This window comes from Erythrolamprus reginae, unplaced genomic scaffold, assembly GCF_031021105.1.
Source record: "Erythrolamprus reginae isolate rEryReg1 unplaced genomic scaffold, rEryReg1.hap1 H_41, whole genome shotgun sequence".
Taxonomy (NCBI): Eukaryota; Metazoa; Chordata; class Lepidosauria; order Squamata; family Dipsadidae; genus Erythrolamprus; species Erythrolamprus reginae.
The window spans coordinates 27,726-53,145 of record NW_027248497.1 but is presented as its reverse complement, the minus strand read 5'-3'; the positions used below and the strand labels follow the sequence as shown (position 1 = coordinate 53,145).

Here is a 25,420-nt window from a genome sequence, read left to right as displayed (position 1 = left end):
TTTACAGTCATTTCTGCTGTTTTTGAATCATGCTGTGAGTACATAAATCTTATTAAATGGAGAAGGCTGGGAGGAATGTATGAGGAATGCAATTAAGAAAGATAACGGGAGGAAGAGGAATGTGCTAGTATGAACTGTATTTTGAATAAGGAAGGGAAGAGAAATAAAGATGGAGTTTCTTTGTTTATGAAATACTGCATTTAGTAAGAGTTATTTGTAATAGCTAAAGTTCTACCAGAAACCAGAACACTCCTCCTGTAGTAATGCAGGGGGAAAACCACTATGACGTGAAAAGGAATTTGGATTCCCATATTTTAAGGGTTAAATTACAGTACTTGATTAATTGGAAAGGGTACCCTTTGTCAGAGTTACCTGGGTTAAGAGTCGGGATGTCAAGGCTGATAGGTTAATTAATCAGTTCCATGAAAAATACCCACCCAAGCCTAAGTGTCCCCCGGGGGGGGGAAAAGGTTTTAAAAATTATACTAACCTCTGTATGTTATATTGTTTCTTTGCAAAGGGGGGGAACGCCTGTCAGGCCTAAGCCATCATGGGGAGTTAGAGACTTTAGCTTGCCACAGTAGATTAGTATTATGGGAACTGGGAGGAGTAGTTCTATGAGAGAGAAAGTTACTAACCACAACAAATTCCTTTCTTGGAGTCCAAGGTATCTTTTTCTCTGCATCAACAGATCTAAAGAGGAGGTCAGTGAAATCCCTGAACTCGGACTGATCTTGTGATGAACTTGTGGGTGTGGGGATGGGGGAATGAACCCAGTGGTGGGCTACGAGCTGGAACACTAAATTGTGCTTACCGCCACAACTCGTAAGTTCTTGTGGGACCAGTGCAATTTTGCTGTGCACCTGTGGAGGCAGCAAAATCGCACATGGAACTGCATGTGCATCTCTGTTTCAGTGAGGTTTTTTGCTTCCACGCATGAAGAAACACAAGCGCACTTGTGGCTCCATGAGTGATTTTGCTTTCTCCACAGGTGCAGCAGCAAAATTGCGCTGGCCCCGCAAGACCTTACAAGCTGTGGCAGCGAGCGCAATTTAGCGTTCCGGCTCATAGCCCACTGCTGGATGAACCTTCATCTGGGCGGGATACTGGAAGGAAGTGGACAAGGCCATTGGAGCTGTCAGCTCTGCCACCTGCTTACTGGATCCGTTTCCCTCCTGCCTGGTTTCGGCCAGCAGGGAGGTGACATGGAGCTGGGTCCAACAGATTGTCAACGCATCCTTGGGGAGGGGGTCCTTTCCGGCTCCTTATAAGGAGGCACTTGTGCGCCCCCTCCTCAAGAAACCTTCCCTGGACCCAGCCGTGCTTAATAACTACCGTCCAGCCTCCAACCTTCCCTTTATGGGGAAGGTTGTCGAGAAGGTGGTGGCGCTCCAACTCCAGATGTTCTTACAAGAAGCCGATTATCTAGGTCCCAAGCAGTCTGGATTCAGGACCGGCTACAGCAGAAACTGCTTTGGTCGCGTTGATGAATGATCTCTGGTGGGCCCGGGACAGGGGCTTGTCCTCTGTCCTGGTGCTTCTTGACCTCTCAACGGCTTTCGATACCATCGACCATGATATCCTTCTGCGCCGGCTGGAGGGGTTGGGAGTGGGAGGCACTGTTCTCCAGTGGTTCTCCTCCTACCTCTCTGGTCGGTCGCAGTCGATGTTAGTGGGGAGTCAGAGGTCGACCTCGAGGTTACTCCCTTGTGGGGTGCCTCAGGGGTCGGTCCTCTGCCCCCTGCTATTCAATATCTACATGAAACCGCTGGGTGAGATCATCCAGGGGTATGGGGTGAGGTATCATCAGTATGCGGATGATACCCAGTTATACATCTCCACCCCATGTCCAGTCAGCAAAGCAGTGGAAGTGATGTGCCGGTGCCTGGAGGCTGTTGGGGTCTGGATGGGTGTCAACAGACTCAAACTCAACCCGGATAAGATGGAGTGGCTGTGGGTTCTGCCTCCCAGGGACAATTCCATCTGTCCATCCATAACCCTAGGGGGGGAAATTATTGACCCCCTAAGAGAAGGTCCGCAACTTGGGAGTCCTCCTCGATCCACAGCTCACATTAGAGAAACATCTTTCAGCTGTGGCGAGGGGGGGGTGTTTGCTCAGGTTCGCCTGGTGCACTAGTTGCGGCCCTATCTGGACCGGGACTCACTGCTCACAGTCACTCATGCCCTCATCACTTCGAGGTTCGACTACTGTAATGCTCTCTACATGGGGTTACCTTTGAAAAATGTTTGGAAACTTCAGATTGTGCAGAATGCAGCTGTGAGAGCAATCATGGGCTTCCCAAGGTATGCCCATGTTACACCAACACTCCGCAGTCTGCATTGGTTGCCGATCAATTTCCGGTCACAATTCAAAGTGTTGGTTATGACCTATAAAGCCTTTCATGGCATCGGACCAGAATATCTCCGGGACCGCCTTCTGCCACACGAATTCCAGCGACCGATTAGGTCCCACAGAGTTGGCCTTCTCTGGGTCCTGTCAACTAAACAATGTCGTTTGGCGGGACCCAGGAGAAGAGCCTTCTCTGTGGCGGCCCCGACCCTCTGGAACCAGCTGCCCCCGGAGATCAGAACTGCCCCCACCCTCCTTGCCTTTCGTAAAGCTCTTAAAACCCATCTCTGCCGTCAGGCAAGGTTGGAACTGAGACATCTCCCCCGGGCCTATATAGTTTATACATGTCTGTGTGTATGCTTGCTTTTAATAATGGGTTTTTTAGTGTTTTTTAAATTATTAGATTTGTTACATTGTCTTTGTTATTGCTGTGAGCCGCCCCGAGTCTACGGAGAGGGGCGGCATACAAATCTAATAAAAAAATAAAATAAAAAAATAAAAAAATTGTGATGGCAACAACATGACCAACATGGCTCTGATAATAAATTGAATCATAGATGAGAGAATTGGATGGAATGTGATTTATTTCCCAGACGCTATATCGGTGCTGACAGCTGGCTAATGGAGGTGGGGTGGAGCTCTGGATTTGAAGCAAAAAGGCCTGAAAACCAGAAAATAAGGTAACTGCCACCATTCGCTCCCCCGCACCACTTCTGGCAATTCTGCCACAAGCGGCCTGTCTGCTCACCTGCCATGATTGGCCTGCCCGCTTTGCCATGAGTGGCAGCTCCATCCACTCCCATCCACTTGCCCGCCTCGCCGCATGGCTGCCCAGCCCTTACCTTGTAAGTGAGTGTTTGCACGATCTCCTGCAGGCCAGAGCACAGAGAAGATGGCCTGTGCTCTCAGCCACAGAGCCTGCTCTGTGCTCTTCCGTGCCTCAGGCATCTCTCAGCACAGTGATGGTGCCCTGAGCAAGTCGTGGCCTTCAGGAGCACAGCGCTGTTACCAAAGGCTATGACTCGCTCGGGGCGCCATAGCCGTGTGCACCAAGAAATGCCTGTGGTGCAGGAGAGCAGAGAGCAGGCCATCCGGCCAGAGCTTGGACAGGCAATTGTTGTTGTTGGCCCCAGCTGCTGCTCTAGGCGCCGCAGCGAATTTTGGCTGCTGCACATTTACAGCAGCCGAAATCTCGCAGACATCCTTCTGGCAACAGGATTTGGGCAAAAATATCTGATTTCTTAGCTTTTGCACATGCGCAGAAGCAAAAAACCCGGCAATTTTTACCAGTATCATACCGGTTGTGCATGCACAGTGCATGCATGCCTGGCATTCATTCATTCATTCATTCATCGGATCAGACCGGTACTGGTCTTCTGATGCTTAGGCCGCAAAGCTTGACTTGTAACCCAATAGTCGAATGGTCACTGATGGACTGACTGGTGGGTGACAAATTGGCAAGGGGTTTGTTCACTGGAGGCATGTTGGAATTGGCCTTGGACTTGTCATCCTTAGAAGCCTTAGCCATAGCAGCTTGCAAAAGAGCTGTCAAAGAAGAATTATCATCCTTCATTTCATTTTGTTTCAGTTCATGTCGGTTCTTGCCTTACATGGCATTGCATAGAAATGCATTTATTTGCAGTTCATTGTATTGCATCATATCACAATTCATACTGTATTGTGTAAATTCACTGCAATGCCTTGGACTCGTAGCATTACCCCACATTGCATTGCACTCCATATCACTGCAGTGCATTGCACATCATTGCATTACATTGCATTGCAATGCATTTCAGTTCATTTCAGTGATTCCATGTATTGCATGGCACAACATCACGGTGCATTGTAGTATTACTTGCTAGCTTGCATTGCATTGTATTGTATTTCAATATATCGCATTGCATTGCATTGTATTTCAGATCTTGCATTGCATAGGGTTACATTGCACTGTATTGCACTGAGTAACATTTGTGATAGTAAGCTTCATTTTATTTAAATGTAGGTGCATTTCATTTGAATGCAGTTCATTGCATTGCATAGAAATACAATTCATAGGGGTTTGCGCATGCGTCAGTAAATTGAAGATGCTCTGCTGAACGCTCTTCAAATGAGAAAATAAACATTGGATTTTAAACCCTGTCGAACCACCCTAAGTCTCAAATAAATTGAACTAAGCAATAAAGCCATAAATTTGGAACCCGGAGATACCTTGGGCTTATTGAAGGAGAGAGAAACAACTTGGAAACAGTCTGCTTTCCACTCGAAACTGTGAGTAAGCAATAAAGCAATAAAGTTAAGAGGAGAAATGGCAAAGAAAGTGGGGGAGAAGCTCACAGAGAGAATGGATGCTTTGCTAAAAACCTTTGTTGTGGTTGGTCAGCAGTTAAAAGAAATGCAAGATGTGGTTACTAAGACTGCAAGTGATTTACAAACAGTGAAAACAGAACAACAGGTCCAAGGTAACAGGGTTTCCAAATTGGAAGAAGAAAGGGAGCAAGACTGTCAACGTATAAATATGTTAGAAGACAGATTAAGAAGAGCAAACCTACGCCTGAGGGGCTTCAAAGCTGATTTTGCTGATAGCAGAAACACGATCCAAAATATGCAACAATGGTTTAAGGAGAATAAAATTGAAGTCTTGGATCATGAAATAGAGAGAGCACACTGGGTTTTTGGAGCAAGAAGAGACCCAAATCAACGAGACATTGTAATTAAATTCCTCTCAGAAAGAACAGCTGAAAAAGTTTATAAAGAATTAAGAAAAATCACTAACCTTACTTCTAAAGGAGCTCCGATTCGGGTGTTAAAAGATTTGTCAGTGTCAACCCTACACACAAGAAGTCAAATGCGCCCGATAACGGAGGCCCTGTTCAAGGGAAATATGTGTTTTAGTTGGCAGTATCCCGCCATTATCGTCGTGTTTCATGAAGGGAGGATGTATCGAGCAAAAACATTCCAAGAGGGAAAAGAAATGCTGGCGAAACTCGGCTTGAATCCAGATCTACAGCAACAGACAGGAAGAACAACAGAGATGCTGGAAGAAGGGGGGGCAGTAGGAGGAGGAGGAGGAAATAAAGATTTTATGGAACTTTTACAATCAACACTCCTTGGCAAGCAAGCTCTTTTGGGGAAGGAAAAAGATGCACCGGATCCCAAGATGGAAGCAAGAGTCACCAGGCAAAAAAAGAAATGAAATGTTTGTAAAAATCTCTGTTTTAACTGTTTAAAAGGTTTTACATATTAAGGGAAAAAAGTTGAGGTCTGTTCCAATTTAATATCTGCTTTAACTTTAATCAAATTAAGGGAGACTTGGGGAGGGGAGGATGGGGTTTTATTTCCAACTTTAAAAGGGTGTTTGGGGGGGGCATTAGCTTCGGTGGAACCATGCCCCTTAAGGTGCCTAGCCAAAGCAGCGGATGTTTTTTCCGCTCTTCTCTCCTTGTGAGAGAAACTTGGGGGGAAGCACCTGGGTGGGGGGAATCTTTAATAAAAATGAAAAAATTAACAGAACTCTGGGTTGCAAGAGGGAAAAAGGTTAAATGGAAATATTATGGGTGATCGAACAATTATGGCATTGAATATAAATGGTTTAGCATCGCCTGTGAAAAGATATAGACTATTGAAATTAGCGAAAGAAAACCATGTGGATTTCTTATTTCTTACTGAAACTCATAAGGGAAAGAAAAAAACGGATAAACTGATTGAGAGTAAAGAATGGAAACATATTTTTGAGTGTAGAGGAGAGACAAGGAGTGGCCATATTAATAAATCACAGAAATGTTTTTCAGGTGATACAAACAAAAGGGGATAAAGAAGGAAGATTATTATTTGTAAAAGGAAAAATGAATCAAAAGATGATAACATTAGCGGTAATATACGCGTCAAATGTAAATGCTAAACAATTTATTATGAATGCAAAACGTAAATTGGATTTATTTTCAGAGGGGATGGTGATATTTGCTGGGAATTTCAATGTAGAAATAACAGCTAATAACAAAGAAAAGAAGCAATTAAATTTGAATAAGTTAAATATGATAGATTTACACGCTGATAACTCAAATAGGGGGACATATTATTCAGCAAGACACAATAAGTTTAGTTGTATTGATTATATATTCATGAACAAAACAGGAAATATCCAAGTTAAAAGGGCAGAAATCAAAAGTAATTGGATATCTGATCATGCAGCTATAACAGCAGTTATAAAGATAGACCCTACTGGTAGAGAAAGAATTTGGAGATATAACACAATTGTCTCAGTAAGTGAAGAAAATAAGGAAAAAATTCAGAAAGATATTCAGGAATTTTATGAAATAAATCAAAATGATGGAATGAGACAATCAGTTATCTGGGACACGAAGAAGGCAGTTATTAGGGGTAATCTAATTAGTATGGAGTCTTATATCAGAAAAAGTTGGGGGATGGAAAGGGAAAAAAGAATAAGGGAAATAGAATCAATAAGAGAAAATTTGAGAATAACCAGAAATAAAGAATGGAATGACTTGTTAAAACTTAAACAAAGACAATTAAAGGACATAGAGGAAGAAAATTGGAATAATATGAGAATAGCAGTGAAACAGAGAATTGAAATATGGGAGAAGAAATCAGCATTACAAATGGTGAAATATCTTTAAAAAAGAAAAGAAAAATTAATAATAAATGGTTTGAAGGATAAGGATGGGGTAATGAAATATGGTAACAGAGAAGTAGAAAATGTAATAAGAGAATTTTATGCAAAATTATATGAAAAAGAACATGTTATGTTACAAGAAATAGAGGTTAAAGAAAGGCTGAATGAGGAAGAAAGACAAATGTTAAATGCAAATATAACAAGGGATGAAATAATTAAAGTGGTAAAAGGGCTAAAACCCGGTAAAGCACCAGGCCCCGATGGATTTACAGGTGAATATTATAAAACGTATACAGAAATTCTATTACCGCATTTGGAGAAACTGTATAACAATATCCTCATAATATTAGATGTTCCACAAACATGGAAGGTGTCTGAAATTGTAACAATTCCTAAACCAGGTCGAGACTTAAAAGAACCAGGTTCCTACCGCCCAATTAGTCTGCTAAATCAAGATTATAAAATTTTTATGAAAATTTTAGCAAATAGGTTGGAAAATATATTGCCAAGGATAATTGGGAAAGACCAGTATGGTTTTATAAAAGGGAGAAGAATATATGAGCCAATTAGAAATATAGTGAATGTGCTGCACCATGCCACCAAAATTAAAAGGAAAATGGGATTACTAAAGTTAGATGTTTACAAAGCTTTTGATAAAATAAATCATGAGCATTTGTTCCAATTATGCAATAGTTTGAATATGGGGAAAGGGTTTTGTCAAATAATAAAAGAAATATACAAGGACAATATAGCCTATGTTAGAGTGAATGGAAATAGAACGGAGAAAATAGAAATAAATAATGGGACTAAGCAGGGATGCCCCCTATCCCCGATGCTTTTTGCAATGGCAATTGAAACATTGGCAAATAAAATTAGAAAAGATATACAATGGAAGGGATATCAAATAGGAAGTATGGAATTAAAATTAAATTTATTTGCAGATGATGCTATAATAGTCACAGAAACACCAATAGATATGATTAAAAGAATGATTACAATACTTCAGGAGTTTAAAAACCAATCAGGGTTAAGAGTGAATATGGAAAAATCGAAATCATTTGTTTAAATACAGGGCCTAAAGAACAAATTGAAATACGGAAGGTATCGGGTTTAAAACTGGGTAGCAAGAAAATGAAATATTTAGGAGTATGGTTATTAAAGAACCCGGGAAAAATGGTGGAATTTAATTATAATTTAATATGGAAAAAAATTCAGAAACAAATTAAGAATTGGAAAAATAAAAATTTGAGAAGATTGGCTAAAGTAAGATTATCCCAAAAATGCTATATATTTTAGAAGTAATGCATGGAACCTTCCCAATAAGAAAGATAAGAGAATGGGATACTAAATTGAATGTGTGGATAGAAGATAATAAAAGACCAAGAATTTTTAAAAAAATGGCTGATAGCAACGGAGGACGAGGGAGGTTGGGGAAATCCAAACTTGGAGTATTATAGGGACGCATATCATATTGATAGGCTAATGGAATTACAATTACAGTGGAACCCCGACATAAGAGCTGCTCTACTTAAGAGCAACTCGAGATAAGAGCTGGGAGGGGAGAGATATTTTTGTTCTACTTACAAGCCCAAATTCGAGATACAAGCGCCAAGGAGCTGTCTCCTGAAGCCAAACGCTAACTTCCGCGTTCGGCTTCAGGAGACAGCTGCGAAGCGGCGCGCGTGTTTTAAAAGGTTGCAGCCGGCCTGGGGGGCTCGGGGGGGTGCTTGCAGCTTTCTTTCTTGCTCTTTTTCTTTCTCTCTTTTACCTTCCCTTCCTCTATTTCTTCTTTTCTTTCTCCTTCCCACCTTCTTCCCTCCCTCCCTCCCTTCACTCATTCCTCTCTTACTCTCCCCTTTCATAAGTTTCCTTGCTTCCTTCCTCTGTTCCTGTCCCTTCCCCCTTTCTTTCTTTCTTTCTTTCTTTCTTTCTTTCTTTCTTTCTTGCTCTTTTTCTTTCTCTCTTTTACCTTCCCTTCCTCTATTTCTTCTTTTCTTTCTCCTTCCCACCTTCTTCCCTCCCTCCCTTCACTCATTCCTCTCTTACTCTCCCCTTTCATAAGTTTCCTTGCTTCCTTCCTCTGTTCCTGTCCCTTCCCCCTTTCTTTCTTTCTTTCTTTCTTTCTTGCTCTTTTTCTTTCTCTCTTTTACCTTCCATTCCTCTATTTCTTCTTTTCTTTCTCCTTCCCACCTTCTTCCCTCCCTCCCTCCCTTCACTCATTCCTCTCTTACTCTCCCCTTTCATAAGTTTCCTTGCTTCCTTCCTCTGTTCCTGTCCCTTCCCCCTTTCTTTCTTTCTTTCTTTCTTTCTTTCTTTCTTTCTTTCTTTCTTGCTTGCTTGCTTGCTTGCTTGCTTGCTTGCTCTTTTTCTTTCTCTCTTTTACCTTCCCTTCCTCTATTTCTTCTTTTCTTTCTCCTTCCCACCTTCTTCCCTCCCTCCCTCCCTTCACTCATTCCTCTCTTACTCTCCCCTTTTATAAGTTTCCTTGCTTCCTTCCTCTGTTCCTGTCCCTTCCCTCTTTCCTTCCTTCCTTCCCACCCTCCGTCCATTCATTCACCCATTCCTCTCTTGATCGCTTAAAGCCGGTCCCTGGTGCAAAAAGGGTTGGGGACCTCTGTCCTACAGGATTGGGTGGCAGAGAAGTTGAACATATGTAAATTTAAAAGTTTAAGAAAGTTTACAAGTTAAGTGAAAGAAACTTCATTATTCATTTATATGTACAAGTACATTTCTTCATTAAAAACATGTCTTTCTGCATAATTTAGACTAACTTTGTGAGTTTTTTGAGGGCTGGAACCAATTAAAATTATTTACATTAATTCCTATGGGGAAAAGTCGTTCGAGATAAGAGCTGCTCGACTTAAGAGCCCAGGTCCGGAACGAATTAAACTCGTATCTCGAGGTACCACTGTATTAGAGGAAAAACCATGGGTAGAATTAGAGAAAGAAATTAATGATATTAAGAATCAGGAATTATTATTTAGGAAATGGAATAAGGTAGAAATAAATAGACTATTAGATCCTACTAAAGCGATAATAGAGAGTTGGATGAAATGGCAAGATAAATTGAAAATGACAAACTCTAAATTAGCAACGCTGCATGTGATAAATACAAAGAAAGAAAGTAACCTCACAAAGATAATATGGGAACCAAGGAGGAAAGGGATACAGAGAATAGAACAGTTATATGAAAGGGACGAAAGAATTAATAGAAACGAAATAGAGAGGTGCCTGGGACAACAAAACTGGTTACAAACCAATGCGATAAGTACATATTTAAGTAAAAGGGAAAACAAAGAAATATTTATGAGACAAGAAACAAATTTAGAAAAGATATTAAGGGATAAGTGCAAGAATATAAAAGCACAAACAGGTAATATATATAGAGAATTATTACAAGCGGAAGAACAAGTAGTAAAAGGATTGACAAGATATTGGCAGGACGAATTAGAAATTGATGAATGGGATATGGAGGGTATAATTGAAAATATCAAAAAAATTAAAAACACAAGAATAAGAGAGATGAGAAGAAAAATATTACATAAATGGTATTATACACCAGTACAATTAGCACGTTTTCAAACAACGAAGAAAGGAAATTGTTGGCATGGGTGCAAGGAAAAAGGAGTATTTATGCATATGTTTTGGGAATGTAAGAAAGTTCAAACATTTTGGAAACAAATACAAATGGAAGTGAACAAAATTATGAATGGTAATTGGAAAATAACTAAGGAAGCAGCATTATTGATAAAAAATAGTGAGGTAAAAGAATATGAAGAAATCAAAATTGCAGCGATAGAAAGTGCCCAGGCAACTATAGTGCTTGGGTGGAAAGATGACAATTAATGGACGATAAAAAATTGGTGCAAATATATGGTGGATCACATTCACTATGAAATTATGGAAATTAGACTACATAATTATAATGAAGGGAAATTAGCAGCAACAATGAGGCGGTGGGAGATGGTTAAAAATTATATATTAACAACATCAGTAAGCGATGCAAATGTAAGAAATAAAATTCAATCACTCTATAAAGAATGAACAATGTAACCCAGAGACAAAGCAAATGAAGGACACAAAATTGATTCTTCCCTGGTGAAGGGGTTTTTTTTCTGTATGGTGATGGTACACTTATGTTTTCTGTTTTGTTTTTTGTAAAATTCTTTAAAAATCAATACAAAATTATATTTTAAAAAAATAAAATACAATTCATAGTCCAATGCTTTAACATTATCCCAGTGCTCTGTGAAATTTTTTCTAATTTTTCCTTATTTTTGCATATTTTTATTTCATTTTATTTCATTTTATTTTATTTTTATTATTATTTTCCATTTCCCTTTTTTATCATAAATTGGTAGATTTAAAATGGCTGCTGCCATAAGTCAGGTACATTCAAAATGGCCACCCACACAAGTGAATCCAAAATGGCTGCCATCAGCCTAGAGAGGCTGGCAAAGTGGCCGCCGCCCTTGTTACCACTTCCAAAATGGCCACTGAACATAAGGCCAATCCAAAATGGCCACCAACCATATGGCAGGGGAGCTAAGCTATTCCAAATAAATGAATAAATAAAAACAAATAAAATGGCTGTTGGTCACATGGCCCCATTCAAAATAGCCGCTCATCGTGTGAAGAGATCAGATGGCTTGCTGAAGGTGTCCAGCAGGCTTCAAAAGAAGGTTGTCGGCTGCAGCGAGGAGGCTTTGTGGATTGCAGAAAGAGCAGCCCCAGTGAACAGGTAAGATAGTGGGGAAGTGGGCGACAGCGATATTTGGGCCAGCTGATCAGGGGGCCTCATATTAACCAGGGAGCACAAGGTGGCAGGTAGTGGCGATTTTCAGTCCAGCTGATAAACAGGCCTAATTAAAGCCAAAAAGCACCATTTAGTCATGAAAAAGATAACAGCTAAGGGCACTCAACAGCCGGAACTCCCCAGAGGGAGACAAGAGGCCATGGCCTAGTGCCGCAGGGGCGGGTTTCAGCCAGCTGGCAGACAGCTCATAAGGAACCTCAGAAAAAGCTGCCAGAAAAAGGCCAATAAATAATTTTGACAGGCCAGGCAACTGCGGAGGATGCCGAACGTCTATTTCAACTCAAATGGCAGTAGCAACAGTGTGCTAAAGCCTACCCGATGCCAACCTCACCCCGCATTAATGCATCCATATTCTGAGGCATTTCTCTGTTAGTCAGGCCTCATCCCACTTCTCCCCTCTCACAGCCGGCATTCTGGCAAGGAAAAAATTTGGGCCTTCGACTGGAGGGCATGAGTGACAGCTGTCCAGAAGTCTGAGACTGCCTCAACTCAACAAAAGGCCAATCATTGTTTGAGAAATTTGCAGGGGGAAGGACATGTACGATCAAGGATGCAATAACAGGTAGATGACAGTAGGAAACCAACAGGAAACTCTTGACTAGATGCTATTGCTGGAAGCAAAGGCACGCATCCTGGACTAAGACTGAGTCGAAGAGGGGGAATGTAAGATGGAAGGCACTATTTATATTTTTCTATGACTCAGTCCTGATTAGCTATCGGGCAAGATCAAACCCATCCTTGGAGGTTAGCTCCACTACCATGGGGAATAAGTAATTCATATATTAACCAATTGAGATTAATAATCTCTTGCTATTAGAGAATAATAGAAAGAAAGAAAAAAGAGAAAGAAAGTTAGTGAGAAAGGGGAGGACCTAAAGATATGGGGATGGAGGAAATACAAATATAAAAAAGATGTGGATGGTCAAGGTATCAATAAAATGATCTTTTTAAATTTTATTTCTTAATGCTTTCTACTGTCATAGATATTAAACTTAAAAGCAATAAAAATAAGAACTCTTAATAATGTGATTATATAGAATGAATTTGATTTTTGGACTAGAGGGTAAATGATTTCTATATTATTAATTCTTTGAGAGAACTTTTTAGTTTGATTACTTTTTGACTTACTGAAATGGGGTTTTTTTGGCATTGTTTCTTTTTCAACAAGCAAGTATATCTCATAAACTAAAGAGCAAATATATTTCTGAGGTTGTTCAACAGCATTTTGTACAAGAAAATATAATATAATCATTAAGACAAAATGATTATGGTATAGATTTCAAATTTAATGATTTGTTGTATATTATCAACATGGAAGGTTTTTTGAGAAATTGGTTTTTCCTTCTTGTATTAGATGAATATTATTTAATAGAGGGAAGAATTTAGAATCAAGGATATTTAATGAGTCTAATTTATGAGATTAGGGATATATGAAAAATATATTAATTTACTATATGAACAGCTGAATTAACTTTTTGTGAAAGGCTTAAATGAAAATCAATGATTGATTATATGAAAGATTGACATTATACAAATGATTTGTTGCTAAGAAAAAGTGACCTTTAAAATGAAAATGAATATAATATAATATATTGGATTATATATGTAAAGTTGAAATAGAGATGTTTAGTTACAGGCTAAGAGGGAACAAAAAAAAAAGATATTGGGGAAATTATCAAAGAAGGGAAGGAAGTAGTAGGCCTAAAACGGAGGTAAACAATGAGAATAAACAATAAAGATGGAAAGATACGTTACAGTGATTAACAAAACAAGTTTAGTGGTTGGATTAATTAGATTGTGAAACCAGATGACAAAAATAGACCTGTTTTACTGGAGGTGTTTTTTTTTCTTTTTCAGCGTTATACACCGCATGTAATTCATAAGATTTATTGAAGATTTATAATGTATGAAAAAAGAAAAATAATTTTTGACTAAATGATAAGAAATTTGTATTTATACATGATTTTTGTAATATTGGATGGTATATATATGTAACTTTGTGTAAGGTGGAATTTTTTTTAAAAAAATCTCTTGCTGTTATGCCACAAAACAGATCAGAATCATACTGCAGGATCTTATGAGATATAAGAATCCACTGTAATTTCTTTAATAATTTCAGAACTAGAAATAATATATAAAGGAGATTCTAATAACAAGATTAAAATAAATGGAAATATATAAAATATCTTTTATACAGTATATGTATCATGTGATAAATTTAACTAGGTGAGAGAGTTTAATAACTACTTTTGATTTAGTTATTGAATCAATACTAATTGAAATTAATCTCAGGGAAGTTCAAAAGAGCTCAAAACTGTAAGCTGCCCAGTAGCAAACCCTACACTTTTTTTCAAAAAAACAAAACAAAATATTTTGCATTTAGTTGTTAGGATATTTCATTACCTAATAGACTGAACTAGATATAATTACTATTATATAATTTAATTAAATTTAATTACTATTAATAGAATGAACAAGAAATCAGTATATATTATACCTTTCGTGTATAAAAAATGCAGTAGTGATTTTTAAGAGTAAAAATTAGAACAATTTTAAAAAGTGATAAAATAATGTATATGTTCTACTCTACACAAATCAGTAAACCAGTTATGGTGATTATTATAATTTATATCACATAAATGAATTCAGGGTGAAGAGCAGAAAGATTCACTGATTTATAATGACAAAGAACTACTTAAAAATAAACTTTAATTTATAATCTTTTCTAATAGCAATATAGAATTGTAAAAAAATAGATATTTAATTAAAAACCAGAAACCTAAATACAGTGGTACCTCATTTTACGAACGCTTCTTCATATGAAATTTTCAAGATATGAACTGGGCGTCCAGGATTTTTTTGCCTCTTCTCACAAACCATTTTTGTCTTGCAAACCTTCGCTTCTCTCCCGGCTGCAGTTGCTGCGAGCAACGGCCAAAACAAGCGCTTTTATGTTTGTAGGCTCTGATGATTGCAAGGGAACTGGAGACAGGCTTTGCCGTGCAGGGTGTCCACCCCACCATCCATTCTGCTACCATCATGGCAAAGCACCAAGGCATTGGAGAAGAGAGAGAACGCGTGGCAAGGGTAGCAGCGGGTGCGGGGCATTTTGGAAAAAGTTCAGGCACAGAACGTAGTAGCAAGCCAGAGGCACAGAACGTAGCAGCAGGCAAGGGGCATATTGAAGAGAGTTTGGGCACAGAACATAGCAGCAAGCCAGAGGCATATTGAAGGGAATTTGGGCACAGAACATAGCAGCAAGCCAAAGGCATATTGAAGAGAGTTCGGGCACAGAATGTAGCAGCAAGCCAGAGGCATATTGAAGAAAGTTCGGGCACAGAATGTAGCAGCAAGCCAAAGGCATACTGAAGAGAGTTTAGACACAAAATGTAGCAGGAAGCCAGATGCTGTATCCGCATAGTAACAGCCGGCCACTTAGAGCCACGCCACCGATCCCTATCCAAGGTGCTGATAGGGCGCGCAAGCCCCAGTTACAATGTAAGCGGGAAAGTTCCTCTGTATTGATTGGTGACTACCTCAGGCAGAGAGTTATATAAAAGCCTGTGTATTGACTTTTACTTTTAAGCCTGTATCTGCCCTGCTGGCACGTTGTTTGATTAAACGACCATGTTCTAATAAAGGCCTCAGTTATTATACTGGCGATGAGGGTTCGAATTTGGCATTGCGGATTTCTGGTTACATATCTACAGTAAGTGAGGATGTCTGTGCAACTTACTTTTCCCCCTTTCAACCCACAAGGGGAGACGTGGGACTCTTATGTCGCCCGGTTCGACTGTTTTTTAATTTCGAATGGGTATACTGAGATTTCGGATGACCGGAAGAGGTCTTATTTCCTTGGATTCTGCGGTACCGAGATGTTTGAGACGGACAGAGCCTTGTTTGCTCCAGTCTCAATACATGAGGTGCCTTGGCAGACTTTTCTGTCTACTCTACAGGACCATTACGCCACGGCCCCTTCCCGCTGTGCACGACGGTACAAATTTTACCAAAGGAACCAGGCGGAGGGAGAGTCGATTAATGACTTTGTGACCGCTCTCCGCCGGGCGGCTTTATATTGCGAGTTCTTGGATTTAAATGATTATTTGCTGGACAGACTAGTGTTTGGAATCCGGGATGGCCGTCTGAAGCGGCGCCTTTTGGCCACCCGAGATTTAACTTTTCAGACGGCTTTAGCTGAGGCTCGTGCTTTTGAGCTGTCCACACAATCGCTGGCTGCCATGGACAGCTCCGTGAACTCTACGGCCAAGGGGCCTGCCGTGCCTGAGAAACCAAAAGCCAATGCAGAGAAAGAGGATAACAGTGAGGCTGAGGAGGAGGAAGTTTGCCGGATGGGAGCTTCCCGGGGTCGTGAGCCTCCAGCTGCTCGCCCCCGTCCCCCTCTATCTCCGTGCAGGGGTTGTGGGGGCAGCCATTTTAGATCTAATTGCCCCTTTAAAGACGCGGCTTGCCGGCGTTGTGGTGCCAGGGGCCACATTGCGAGGGTTTGCCGTTCCCGCAAGTCCCCTCCTGCCGCAGCGAGGGAGCAGAGGGAGTCCCAAGGTTTCAATCCCCGATGGCAGAGGAGATTTTCTTCAAATAGGAGGGAGGATTGCAACGCGGTTTACAGCTGTCAGCGCCCGGCAACCACTTATGTTAGAGAGACGTCGGATTCGTCGGAGAAGATCTCGGTGACAGTTCGCCTCGGGGACGTGTCATGCTCCATGCAAGTGGACACCGGCTCCGCACATTCATTGGTTTCCTGGGCCACGCTGAAGCGGTGTGTGCCTCGACTGAGTAAGAGTCGCCTACAACCTTGTAATGTGACTTTACGGGACTACCAGGGGGCCCCTATTCCGGTTCTGGGCGAGGGTAGATTCCCTGTCAGGTTCAAGACTTTCGTGGGCAAATTGCCTCTGATTGTGGTAGATGGGCCATTTTCCAACCTTTTGGGGTTAGACTGGTTCAAGTCTCTGGGGTTGTCTGTCTCGGGGGTTAATGCTGTTATTGGGGGGTCTGTTTTTACTGAATTAGCTAAGGAATTTCCCTCAGTATTTGATAACAAGTTGGGCTGTTATACCGGAACCCCAATCTCTTTTAGCCTCGACCCTCAAGTGCCCGCAGTGCGGCTGAAAGCCCGCAGAGTGCCCATTCCCCTCAGACCAAAGGTTGATGCTGAATTGGACCGGCTGATTGCCCAGGGGGTGTTGGAGCCGGTTGACCAGGCGGCATGGGAGACCCCATTGGTCATCGCTTTCAAAGGGGATGGGGGCCTAAGGTTGTGTGGAGACTACAAATGCACTGTCAATAAGGCACTGGCTCACCACTCATACCCGCTGCCAGTGGTGCAGCAGTTACTCCACACCCTCGGAAATGGTAGGGTCTTTGCCAAGTTCGTCCTGTCCCAAGCATACTAGCAACTCCACGTCGACCCCATTACTGCGGAGGCCCAGTCAATCATCACACACAGGGGGTTTTTTAGATGCCATAGATTACAGTTTGGGGTCTCTATTGCCCCTGGAATATTTCAGGGATTAATGGAGCGTTTATTATATGGGCTGGAGGGCACGGTGCCCTACTTTGATGATGTCCTGGTCTCGGGGAGTTCCGAGGACGAATTGCTACGGAGAGTTAAGAAGGTTCTGACCAAGTTTCAAGAGGCGGGGCTGAAACTTAAATCAAAAAAATGTGTCTTTGGGGTATCAGAGGTTGATTTCCTGGGGTTCAGGGTGGATGGGAAGGGAATCCATCCCACCCCGGAGAAAACGAAGGCAATCTGGGATGCTCCCAGACCCCAGTCTAAGGAGGAACTACAGGCCTTTTTGGGGCTTTTAAATTTTTATGCGGTTTTTATTCCGTATAAGGCTTCGGTGGCGGAACCGTTGCATCGGCTGCTGGACATGCGATCTACCTGGTGCTGGGGTGAGCGGGAAGAAGCCTCATTCAGAGCGGTCAAGGGAATACTCACCTCGAATAGTGTCCTGGCCCAATATTCCCCAAGTTTGCCATTAGTCCTCACCTGCGATGCTTCCCGGTACGGAGTGGGGGCAGTCCTTAGCCATCGCTTGCCAAATGGCTCTGAAGGCCCTTTAGCATTTTTTCCCCGAACCCTGGCCATGGCGGAAAGGAATTACGGGCATATCGACAAGGAGGCTTTAGCCCTAATTGCGGGGGTCCGCCGTTTCCACGAGTATTTGTACGGCAGAAAATTCGAGTTGGTCACTAACCATCAGCCGTTATTGGGATTATTAGCCGGTAACCGCCAGAGCCCCACGGTGTTGTCCCCGCGCATGACGCGTTGGATCGTGTTTTTGGCCAATTATACCTATACCTTAACATACAAACCTGGTCGACACATTGCTCATGCCGACGCTCTCAGCAGATGCCCTCTCGCAGAGTTTTTGACAGACCCTGCTCCTGCTTGCTCAGTTTTGGCTTTGTCTGAGGGACCCTTGGTTTTGGCCGCTCCAGAGGTGGCCAGGGAGACTGGAAGAGATCGAGTTTTGGCCCAGGTGAGGCAATGGGTTTTGAGAGGATGGCCAGTTTCTGCCCCAGCGGACGTTTATGTTCCTTTTTTCCATTGCCATAGTGAGTTCTCTGTTGAAAGGGGAACTATCCTGAGGGGGGGAAGAGTGGTTATTCCGGCTAGACTGCGGAACCAGGTATTGGCGCTGCTGCACAAAGGTCACCCTGGCATTGTAAGAATGAAGGGTCTAGCAAGGGATTACGTCTGGTGGCCAGGTATAGACAAAGAGGTGGAGCAGCGGGTCGCAGGTTGTGCTGAGTGTCAAGAAGGAAGATCATTTCCTCCCCGGGCGGAACCTTTGGCTTGGGAGCCACCATCTGGCCCCTGGACACGTTTACACGTTGACTTAGCTGGCCCCTTCATGGGGCACACCTTTTTGGTTACAGTAGATGCCTTTTCCAAGTGGGTGGAGGTGGCTCAGTTAAAGTCCACTCAGTCTCAGGAAGTTATAGATTCCCTGATGACCCTCTTCGCCACGCACGGGTTTCCGGACCTTCTAGTTTCGGACAATGGGCCGCAATTCACTTCTGTTCTATTCGAGTCTTTCTTGGCGGCTGCAGGAATCCGGCATGCATTGTCCTCGCCTTGGCATCCGGCCAGTAATGGCCAGACAGAACGGGCAGTTCGTTCGGTAAAAGAGTCCCTTAAAAGAATGCACCAGGGCTCGTGGAAGGAGAAGTTGGCAGAGTTATTATTAGCCCAACATTCGACCCCGTGCGTGGCCACAGGTAGGACCCCGGCAGAACTCTTGATGGGTCGCAAATTACGGATTGTCCTGGATAGGCTGCACCCTGGGTACACGGCAGCTGTGCATTGGCCGGAAACCACAAAGAGAGAGATATCTGTGGGGGACGCAGTGTATGCCCGCGATTACTCCGGGCATAAGAGATGGGGAAAAGGATCAGTATGCAGGGAGCTTGGGCCCCGAACCTATGAGGTAGAGCTACAGGATGGTCGGATTTGGAAGAGGCACCTGGACCAAATCTGGCGGGACAAAGGGGAAATTTGCGAGGAGCCGGGGGTCACTGGAAGTCCGGGTAAGAGTTCCGTGGAACCGCCTACAGCTGCCAGGAATTCTGGGGAAACGGCCGCGGCTGACGGCCAGGTTACAGAAGAGCTGCCGAGTTTACAACCTTGTGTTTTGCCCTCTGTAGAGCCCAGGCGATCCGAAAGGATCCACCGCAGACCACTGTATTTACAAGACTATGTTTGTGCTAATCAAAGGGATAGGAGTGCTGTATCCGCATAGTAACAGCCGGCCGCTTAGAGCCGCGCCGCCGATCCCTATCCAAGGTGCTGATAGGGCGCGCAAGCCCCAGTTACAATGTAAGCGGGAAAGTTCCTCTGTATTGATTGGTGACTGCCTCAGGCAGAGAGTTATATAAAAGCCTGTGTATTGACTTTTACTTTTAAGCCTGTACCTGCCCTGCTGGCATGTTGTTTGATTAAACGACCATGTTCTAATAAAGGCCTCAGTTATTATACCAGAGGCATATTGAAGAGAGTTTGGGCACAGAACATAGCAGCAAGCCAAAGGCATATTGAAGAGAGTTCGGGCACAGAATGTAGCAGAATGTAGCCTTAAAGCTTTAGATTTTCCTAACTGGTTTGCACGCATTATTCGCTTTTACATTGATTCCTATGGGAAACATTGTTTCATCTTACGAACCTTTCTACTTACGAACCAGGTCACAGAAGAAATTAAATTCGTAAGATGAGGTACCACTGTACTTTTAAGAGCCTGGACACAAGTAATTACAACAGAAAAAGCTGAAAAAACTTCCTCCAAAAGAACTTGAAATGAAAATAAAAAAATAAGGTATTTTAACTTTCAAGAAATTAGAAAAAATATTAGTGCTGTGTGATAATATTATCTTTTTCTTTAAAAACTATTTTCATTAATAATAGTTCTCATTGCATTAAGTACATTAAGTATCTTTCTAAGTTGCTGAGCTTTCTTAGTTTGCAATTTGGGAAAAATGCCTGTCTTTCTACTCAATCTTTTAATTGAGTTAGGTTCCATCTAGAACCAAGCTTTTTTTCCTTCCAACTTTCTATGCTTCTTCCAGAATTCTCATCTCATATACTAGCTGGAGTAAAGCTGCAGAGAAATTATATTATCCTGAAAGATTTAATTAGCCTTCAGAAATATAATTACAGACATGTATACAGACATCCCACAACTAGAATACTATATAACTTTCTCATTATGCCCAATTTACAAGTGTTACTAAAGTCTTTATAGTATTCCTTATACTGAAAGTGATTAAGATCTATTTGTTTCTTGCTTTGCTTGATGGAAAATCAGAACAAAGAAAAAAATCTAAATCAGCATCCTGACAGTATTGATAGTTCTTAAGGTGTACATTATTACCTGCAGGAGTTTCCATCTTCCATTTAGGTCTTCTAGCCGGTTGAGCATATATGGAGAAAGTGGAATCTCAGATAAGGTAAACTGATGAGCTAAACCATTAACATTGTTCATGTTCTCTTTAAGAGGTGTAATTTCTCCTTGGTAGACCTGCATAAAGTAACAATGTAAAGTTAGGATGCTATAGATGAAATAAACAAACTTTGTGTAAAACAAAACATAAAAGGGTATTTGGTGATCTCTGAGCTAGGTTCTTGCAGATGTTTCATTACCCAAATTAGGTAACATAATCCTGCAGATTTTAGGAAGATGTTTGGAAATAGCAAACAAAGGATTTATAAAAATGTGCGTGTATATGTTTATGTTGATGATAGATTATAAAAGCATTTTTATAAGCTGCAATCAACCTCATAAATTAGATCTAAGAAAAAAACCTAAGAACTAAGTAGACCATAACCTACTTCTTGGTAAACTAGAAAAATGTGAGATAGACAGCATCACCACTAAATGGATTTGTAATTGGCTGATAAACCATTGTCAACAAATAGACCTTAATGGTACTACATTGTGGGTATCAAACTCGACCACATCATGTGAAGTATTATTATTATTATTATTTATTAGATTTGTATGCCACCCCTCTCCATAGACTCGGGGCGGCTCACAATATACAATAAAACAATTCACAACAAATCGAATAAATTAAATTTTTTTTTAAAACCCATTATTAAACCAGACATACATACAGACATACCATACATAAATTGTATAGGCCCAGGGGAGGGGGGAATGCCTCACTTTCCCCATGCCTGACGGCAGAGGTGAATTTTAAGGAGTTTACGGAAGGCAAGGAGGGTGGGGGCAGTTCTAATCTCCGGGGGCAGCTGGTTCCAGAGAGTCGGGGCCGCCACAGAGAAGGCTCTTCCCCTGGGACCCGCCAGACAACATTTTTTAGTTGACGGGACCCGGAGAAGGCCAACTCTGTAGGACCTAATTGGTCACTGGGATTCGTGTGGCAGAAGGCGGTCCCGGAGATATTCTGGTCCGATGCCATGAAGGGCTTTATAGGTCATAACCAACACTTTGAATTGTGACCGGAAATTGATCGGCAACCAATGCAGACTGCGGAGTGTTGGTGTAACATGGGCATACCTAGGGAAGCCCATGATTGCTCTCGCAGCTGCATTCTGACTGATCTGAAGTTTCTGAACACTTTTTAAAGGTAGCCCCATGTAGAGAGCATTACAGTAGTCGAATCTCGAGGTGATGAGGGCATGAGTGACTGTGAGCAGTGAGTCCCGGTCCAAATAGGGCTGCAACTGGTGCACCAGGCGAACCTGGGCAAACGTTCCCCTCGCTACAGCTGAAAGATGGTTCTCTAATGTGAGCTGTGGATCGAGGAGGACGCCCAAGTTGCAGACCCTCTCTGAGGGGGTCAATAATCCCCCCCCAGGGTTATGGCCGGACAGATGGAATTGTCCTTGGGAGGCAGATCCCACAGCCACTCCGTCTTATCCGGGTTGAGTTTAAGTCTGTTGACACCCATCCAGACCCCAACAGCCTCCAGGCACCGGCACATCACTTCCACTGCTTCGTTGACTGGACATGGGGTGGAGATGTACAGCTGGGTATCATCTGCGTACTGATCTCACCCAACGGTTTCATGTAGATATTGAGTAGCAGGGGGGAGAGGACTGACCCCTGAGGCACCCCACAAGGGAGTAACCTCAAAGTCGACCTCTGACACCTCCACTAACACCGACTGCGACCAACTGGAGATGTAGGAGGAGGACCACTGAAGAACAGTGCCTCCCACTCCCAACCCCTCCAGCCGGCTCAGAAGGATACCATGGTTGATGGTATCGAAAGCCACTGAGAGGTCAAGAAGCACCAAGACAGAAGATAAACCCCTATCCCATGCTCGCCAGAGATCATCCATCAACGCGACCAAAGCAGTTTCCGTGCTGTAGCCAGGCCTGAATCTTGACTGTTGAGAGTCTAGATACTCGGCTTCTTCCAAGGACCATTGGAGTTGGAGCGCCAGCACCTTCTCAACAACCTTCCCCATAAAGGGAAGGTTGGCAGCTGACCGATAGTTGTTAAGAATGGCTGGGTCCAGGGAAGGCTTCTTGAGGACGGGGCGCACAAGTGCCTCCTTGTAGGGATCCGGGAAGGACCCCCTCCCCAAAGAAGCATTGACAATCTCCTGGACCCAGCTCCATGACACCTCCCTGCTGGCGGAGACCAGCCAGGAGGGACACGGATCCAGCAAACAGGTGGTGGAACTCACAGCTCCAATGGCCTTGTCCACTTCATCAGGTGTCACCAGATCAAACTTCCCAGACAGATGGACAAGTAGGGGCCCCAGTCACCTCGACTGACTCATTTTCAGTCGACTCTGTTATCCAATTGGAGTCGAGGTCCGCCCGAATCCAAGCGATTTTATCAGCGAAAAACGTGTTAAAATCCTCAGCACTACTCTGCAAGGGCTCCCCAACTCCCTCCTTGTAAGAAGAGAGCAGGTCACCCTAAACAGAGCGGCCGGGCGGTATTCCGCTGATGCAATCAAGGCGGCATGATACGCGCATCTTGCCACCTTGAGCGCCACTTTGTAAGTCTTAATAAAAGCTCTTACAAGTGTTCAATCGAATTCAGACTTACTCTTCCTCCATCGCCTCTCTAGACGTCTCTTCTGGCGTTTCAACTCCTGGAGCTCCTCATTGAACCATGGAGCTGTACTGGGTCTAGTGCCGCAGAGAGGTCACAACGGCGCAATCCGTTCAAGAGCCTCCGCTGCAGTCTTGTTCCAAGCCTCAGCAAGAGACTCCACCAAACTGTGGTTGAGTGCCTCTGGAATAACCCCAAGCACCTTCTGAAAGCCCTCTGGGTCCATCAGGTGTCTGGGGCGGAACTGTTTAATCGGTTCCGCCTCCTTGCGGGGAAGGATTGGAGCCAGGAAGTAAAAGGGGTTCCGCCGAGCGACAGCAGGTTAAAATCCCCCAAAACAATGAGATTGGGGAATCCTACCGCCAGCCCGGCCACCTCCTTGAGTAGCACAGGCAGGGCTGTTGACACGCAGCTGGGAGGCAGGTATGTGAGCAACAAGCCCATCTGAACCCCTAAGTCCAACTTCACTAGGAGAGACTCATAACCCGCAATCTCTGGAGCAATGAGTCTACGCAGGCAAAGCCACTCCTTCCCCCCTTCTCTGAGGTCGAGGCTGATGCCATATCTGAAAACCGGCTGGGCAAATTTCAGAGAGAGGGACTCCTCCCTCTGGGCCCAGCCAGGTTTCAGTCACACATGCCAGGTCGGCCTCCTCATCCAGGATCAAATCCTGGATGAGGAGAGCTTTATTTACCACTGACCTGGCATTGAGTAGCAGCAGCCTGAGCCCAGGGCCAGATTTACACTTATCACCAGTACCCTGGGTTGAGCTCACAGAGCTGGAACGAGGGATTGCTATTAAGCAGCAGTCTCTCATTCCCCTGGAACGTCTAGTTCTGTGGCTCCCGCCATATCTGCCTCTCCCCAGCAACACTGGAATGTTCCGACCCTCTGCCACCCCAGAGATCGGTGCCTCCTCCCCTCCCGCCTCTCTCTCGTCAGGGCCATGCAAATCATTCATATCGTACATATTTACCCCATCCATACCATAATCCCACCCACCCCACCCATTCCATTCGTGCCACTCACTCATTCCATGCATATTATTAAACCCACCACAATTATCCATCAATTAAAATTAGAAATCTAAATATTACTACAAAGATTAATATTAAAAAGTCTAAAAATTAATATTAGAATTAAAAGTTACAAATTTTAAAAATAATTGAAATATATTTTAAAAATGCATTAATGAGTAATAGTCAATTTGTCTAAAATCAGTAATAGTCAATTTGTCTAAAATCAGTTCTATATAAAAATATAATCAAACAATTAGTCATTCTAGGTCGGTAGATAAACAGTGTCTTCCATAAATCTTTCTTTAGATCTTTAGATCTGCTATATATCAAATCATCCACCAGGGGCACATTTCCTCAATAATATTCTTCAAAAAGAGTGAGAAGATGGATGTGGGAGTGGGGGGGCGCAGGGGGAAGATGACAGGCATGTTTTAATGCTGGCTAGTACCCCCAGTCAATCAGTCTCGATGGTCAGGCAGTTCAGCACATTCTTCACTTTCTCCCCCAGCACTGATCGTTCTCCCTCCATAATCTCACCAATCAACTCCCTCAGTCCATACGGTGGTCTTCAGCCAGCTTCTGTCTCCTTCTTCTGTTCCACTGGCCACCCATTTCTTTTGTCGTCCCCCCCCCCCCGGGCACCGTCAGCTCTCACCCACCGGAGCCCTACAGGGGACTGGGCTGTTGTTCCTTGCCCAGCAGCATTGTCAACCATCACCGGTTGGAATTCCTGGCTCTTCAGATCTCCTCCGTCGCCCTCCGACGCTGACAGCAGACCGCTCCCACCGGTCTGCATCCTCAGTGTCCTCGGCTCCACTCAATGAATAGATTTGTCCCAACCACCACTCGAATCTCCGCTCCATCACCTCAACCCTTGTCGCTCCTACTCCCTGGTGCTGCGTGCGGTTCGTGGCAAGATCTTTCTGCCCTAGTTCTTTCTTAGTTCTTAATACTTAATACTATTGTAATGCATCATAACTTTTTTTCCCTTTGTGGATCTGGGGTCAGTGTGGCCTGTTTGTGGTGCATCTGGCCCATGGGCCA

General features: G+C 43.1%; 1 protein-coding gene across 1 annotated transcript in view; it reads right to left on the bottom strand.

Moving 5' to 3' along the window:
• The window catches only part of LOC139155665 (dystrophin-like), a gene marked incomplete at its 3' end in the record, with an annotated part of 302,221 nt that extends 277,049 nt beyond the window's left edge, over positions 1-25,172 (bottom strand). Inside the window, exons 1-2 of the mRNA XM_070730905.1 lie at positions 25,032-25,172; positions 20,694-20,840 (exon numbers count right to left, since the gene is read on the bottom strand). Coding sequence (XP_070587006.1) covers positions 20,694-20,840; positions 25,032-25,172 — 288 coding nt within the window. The remainder of the gene's footprint in view (positions 1-20,693; positions 20,841-25,031) is intronic.
• Positions 25,173-25,420: the final 248 nt, after the last annotated feature.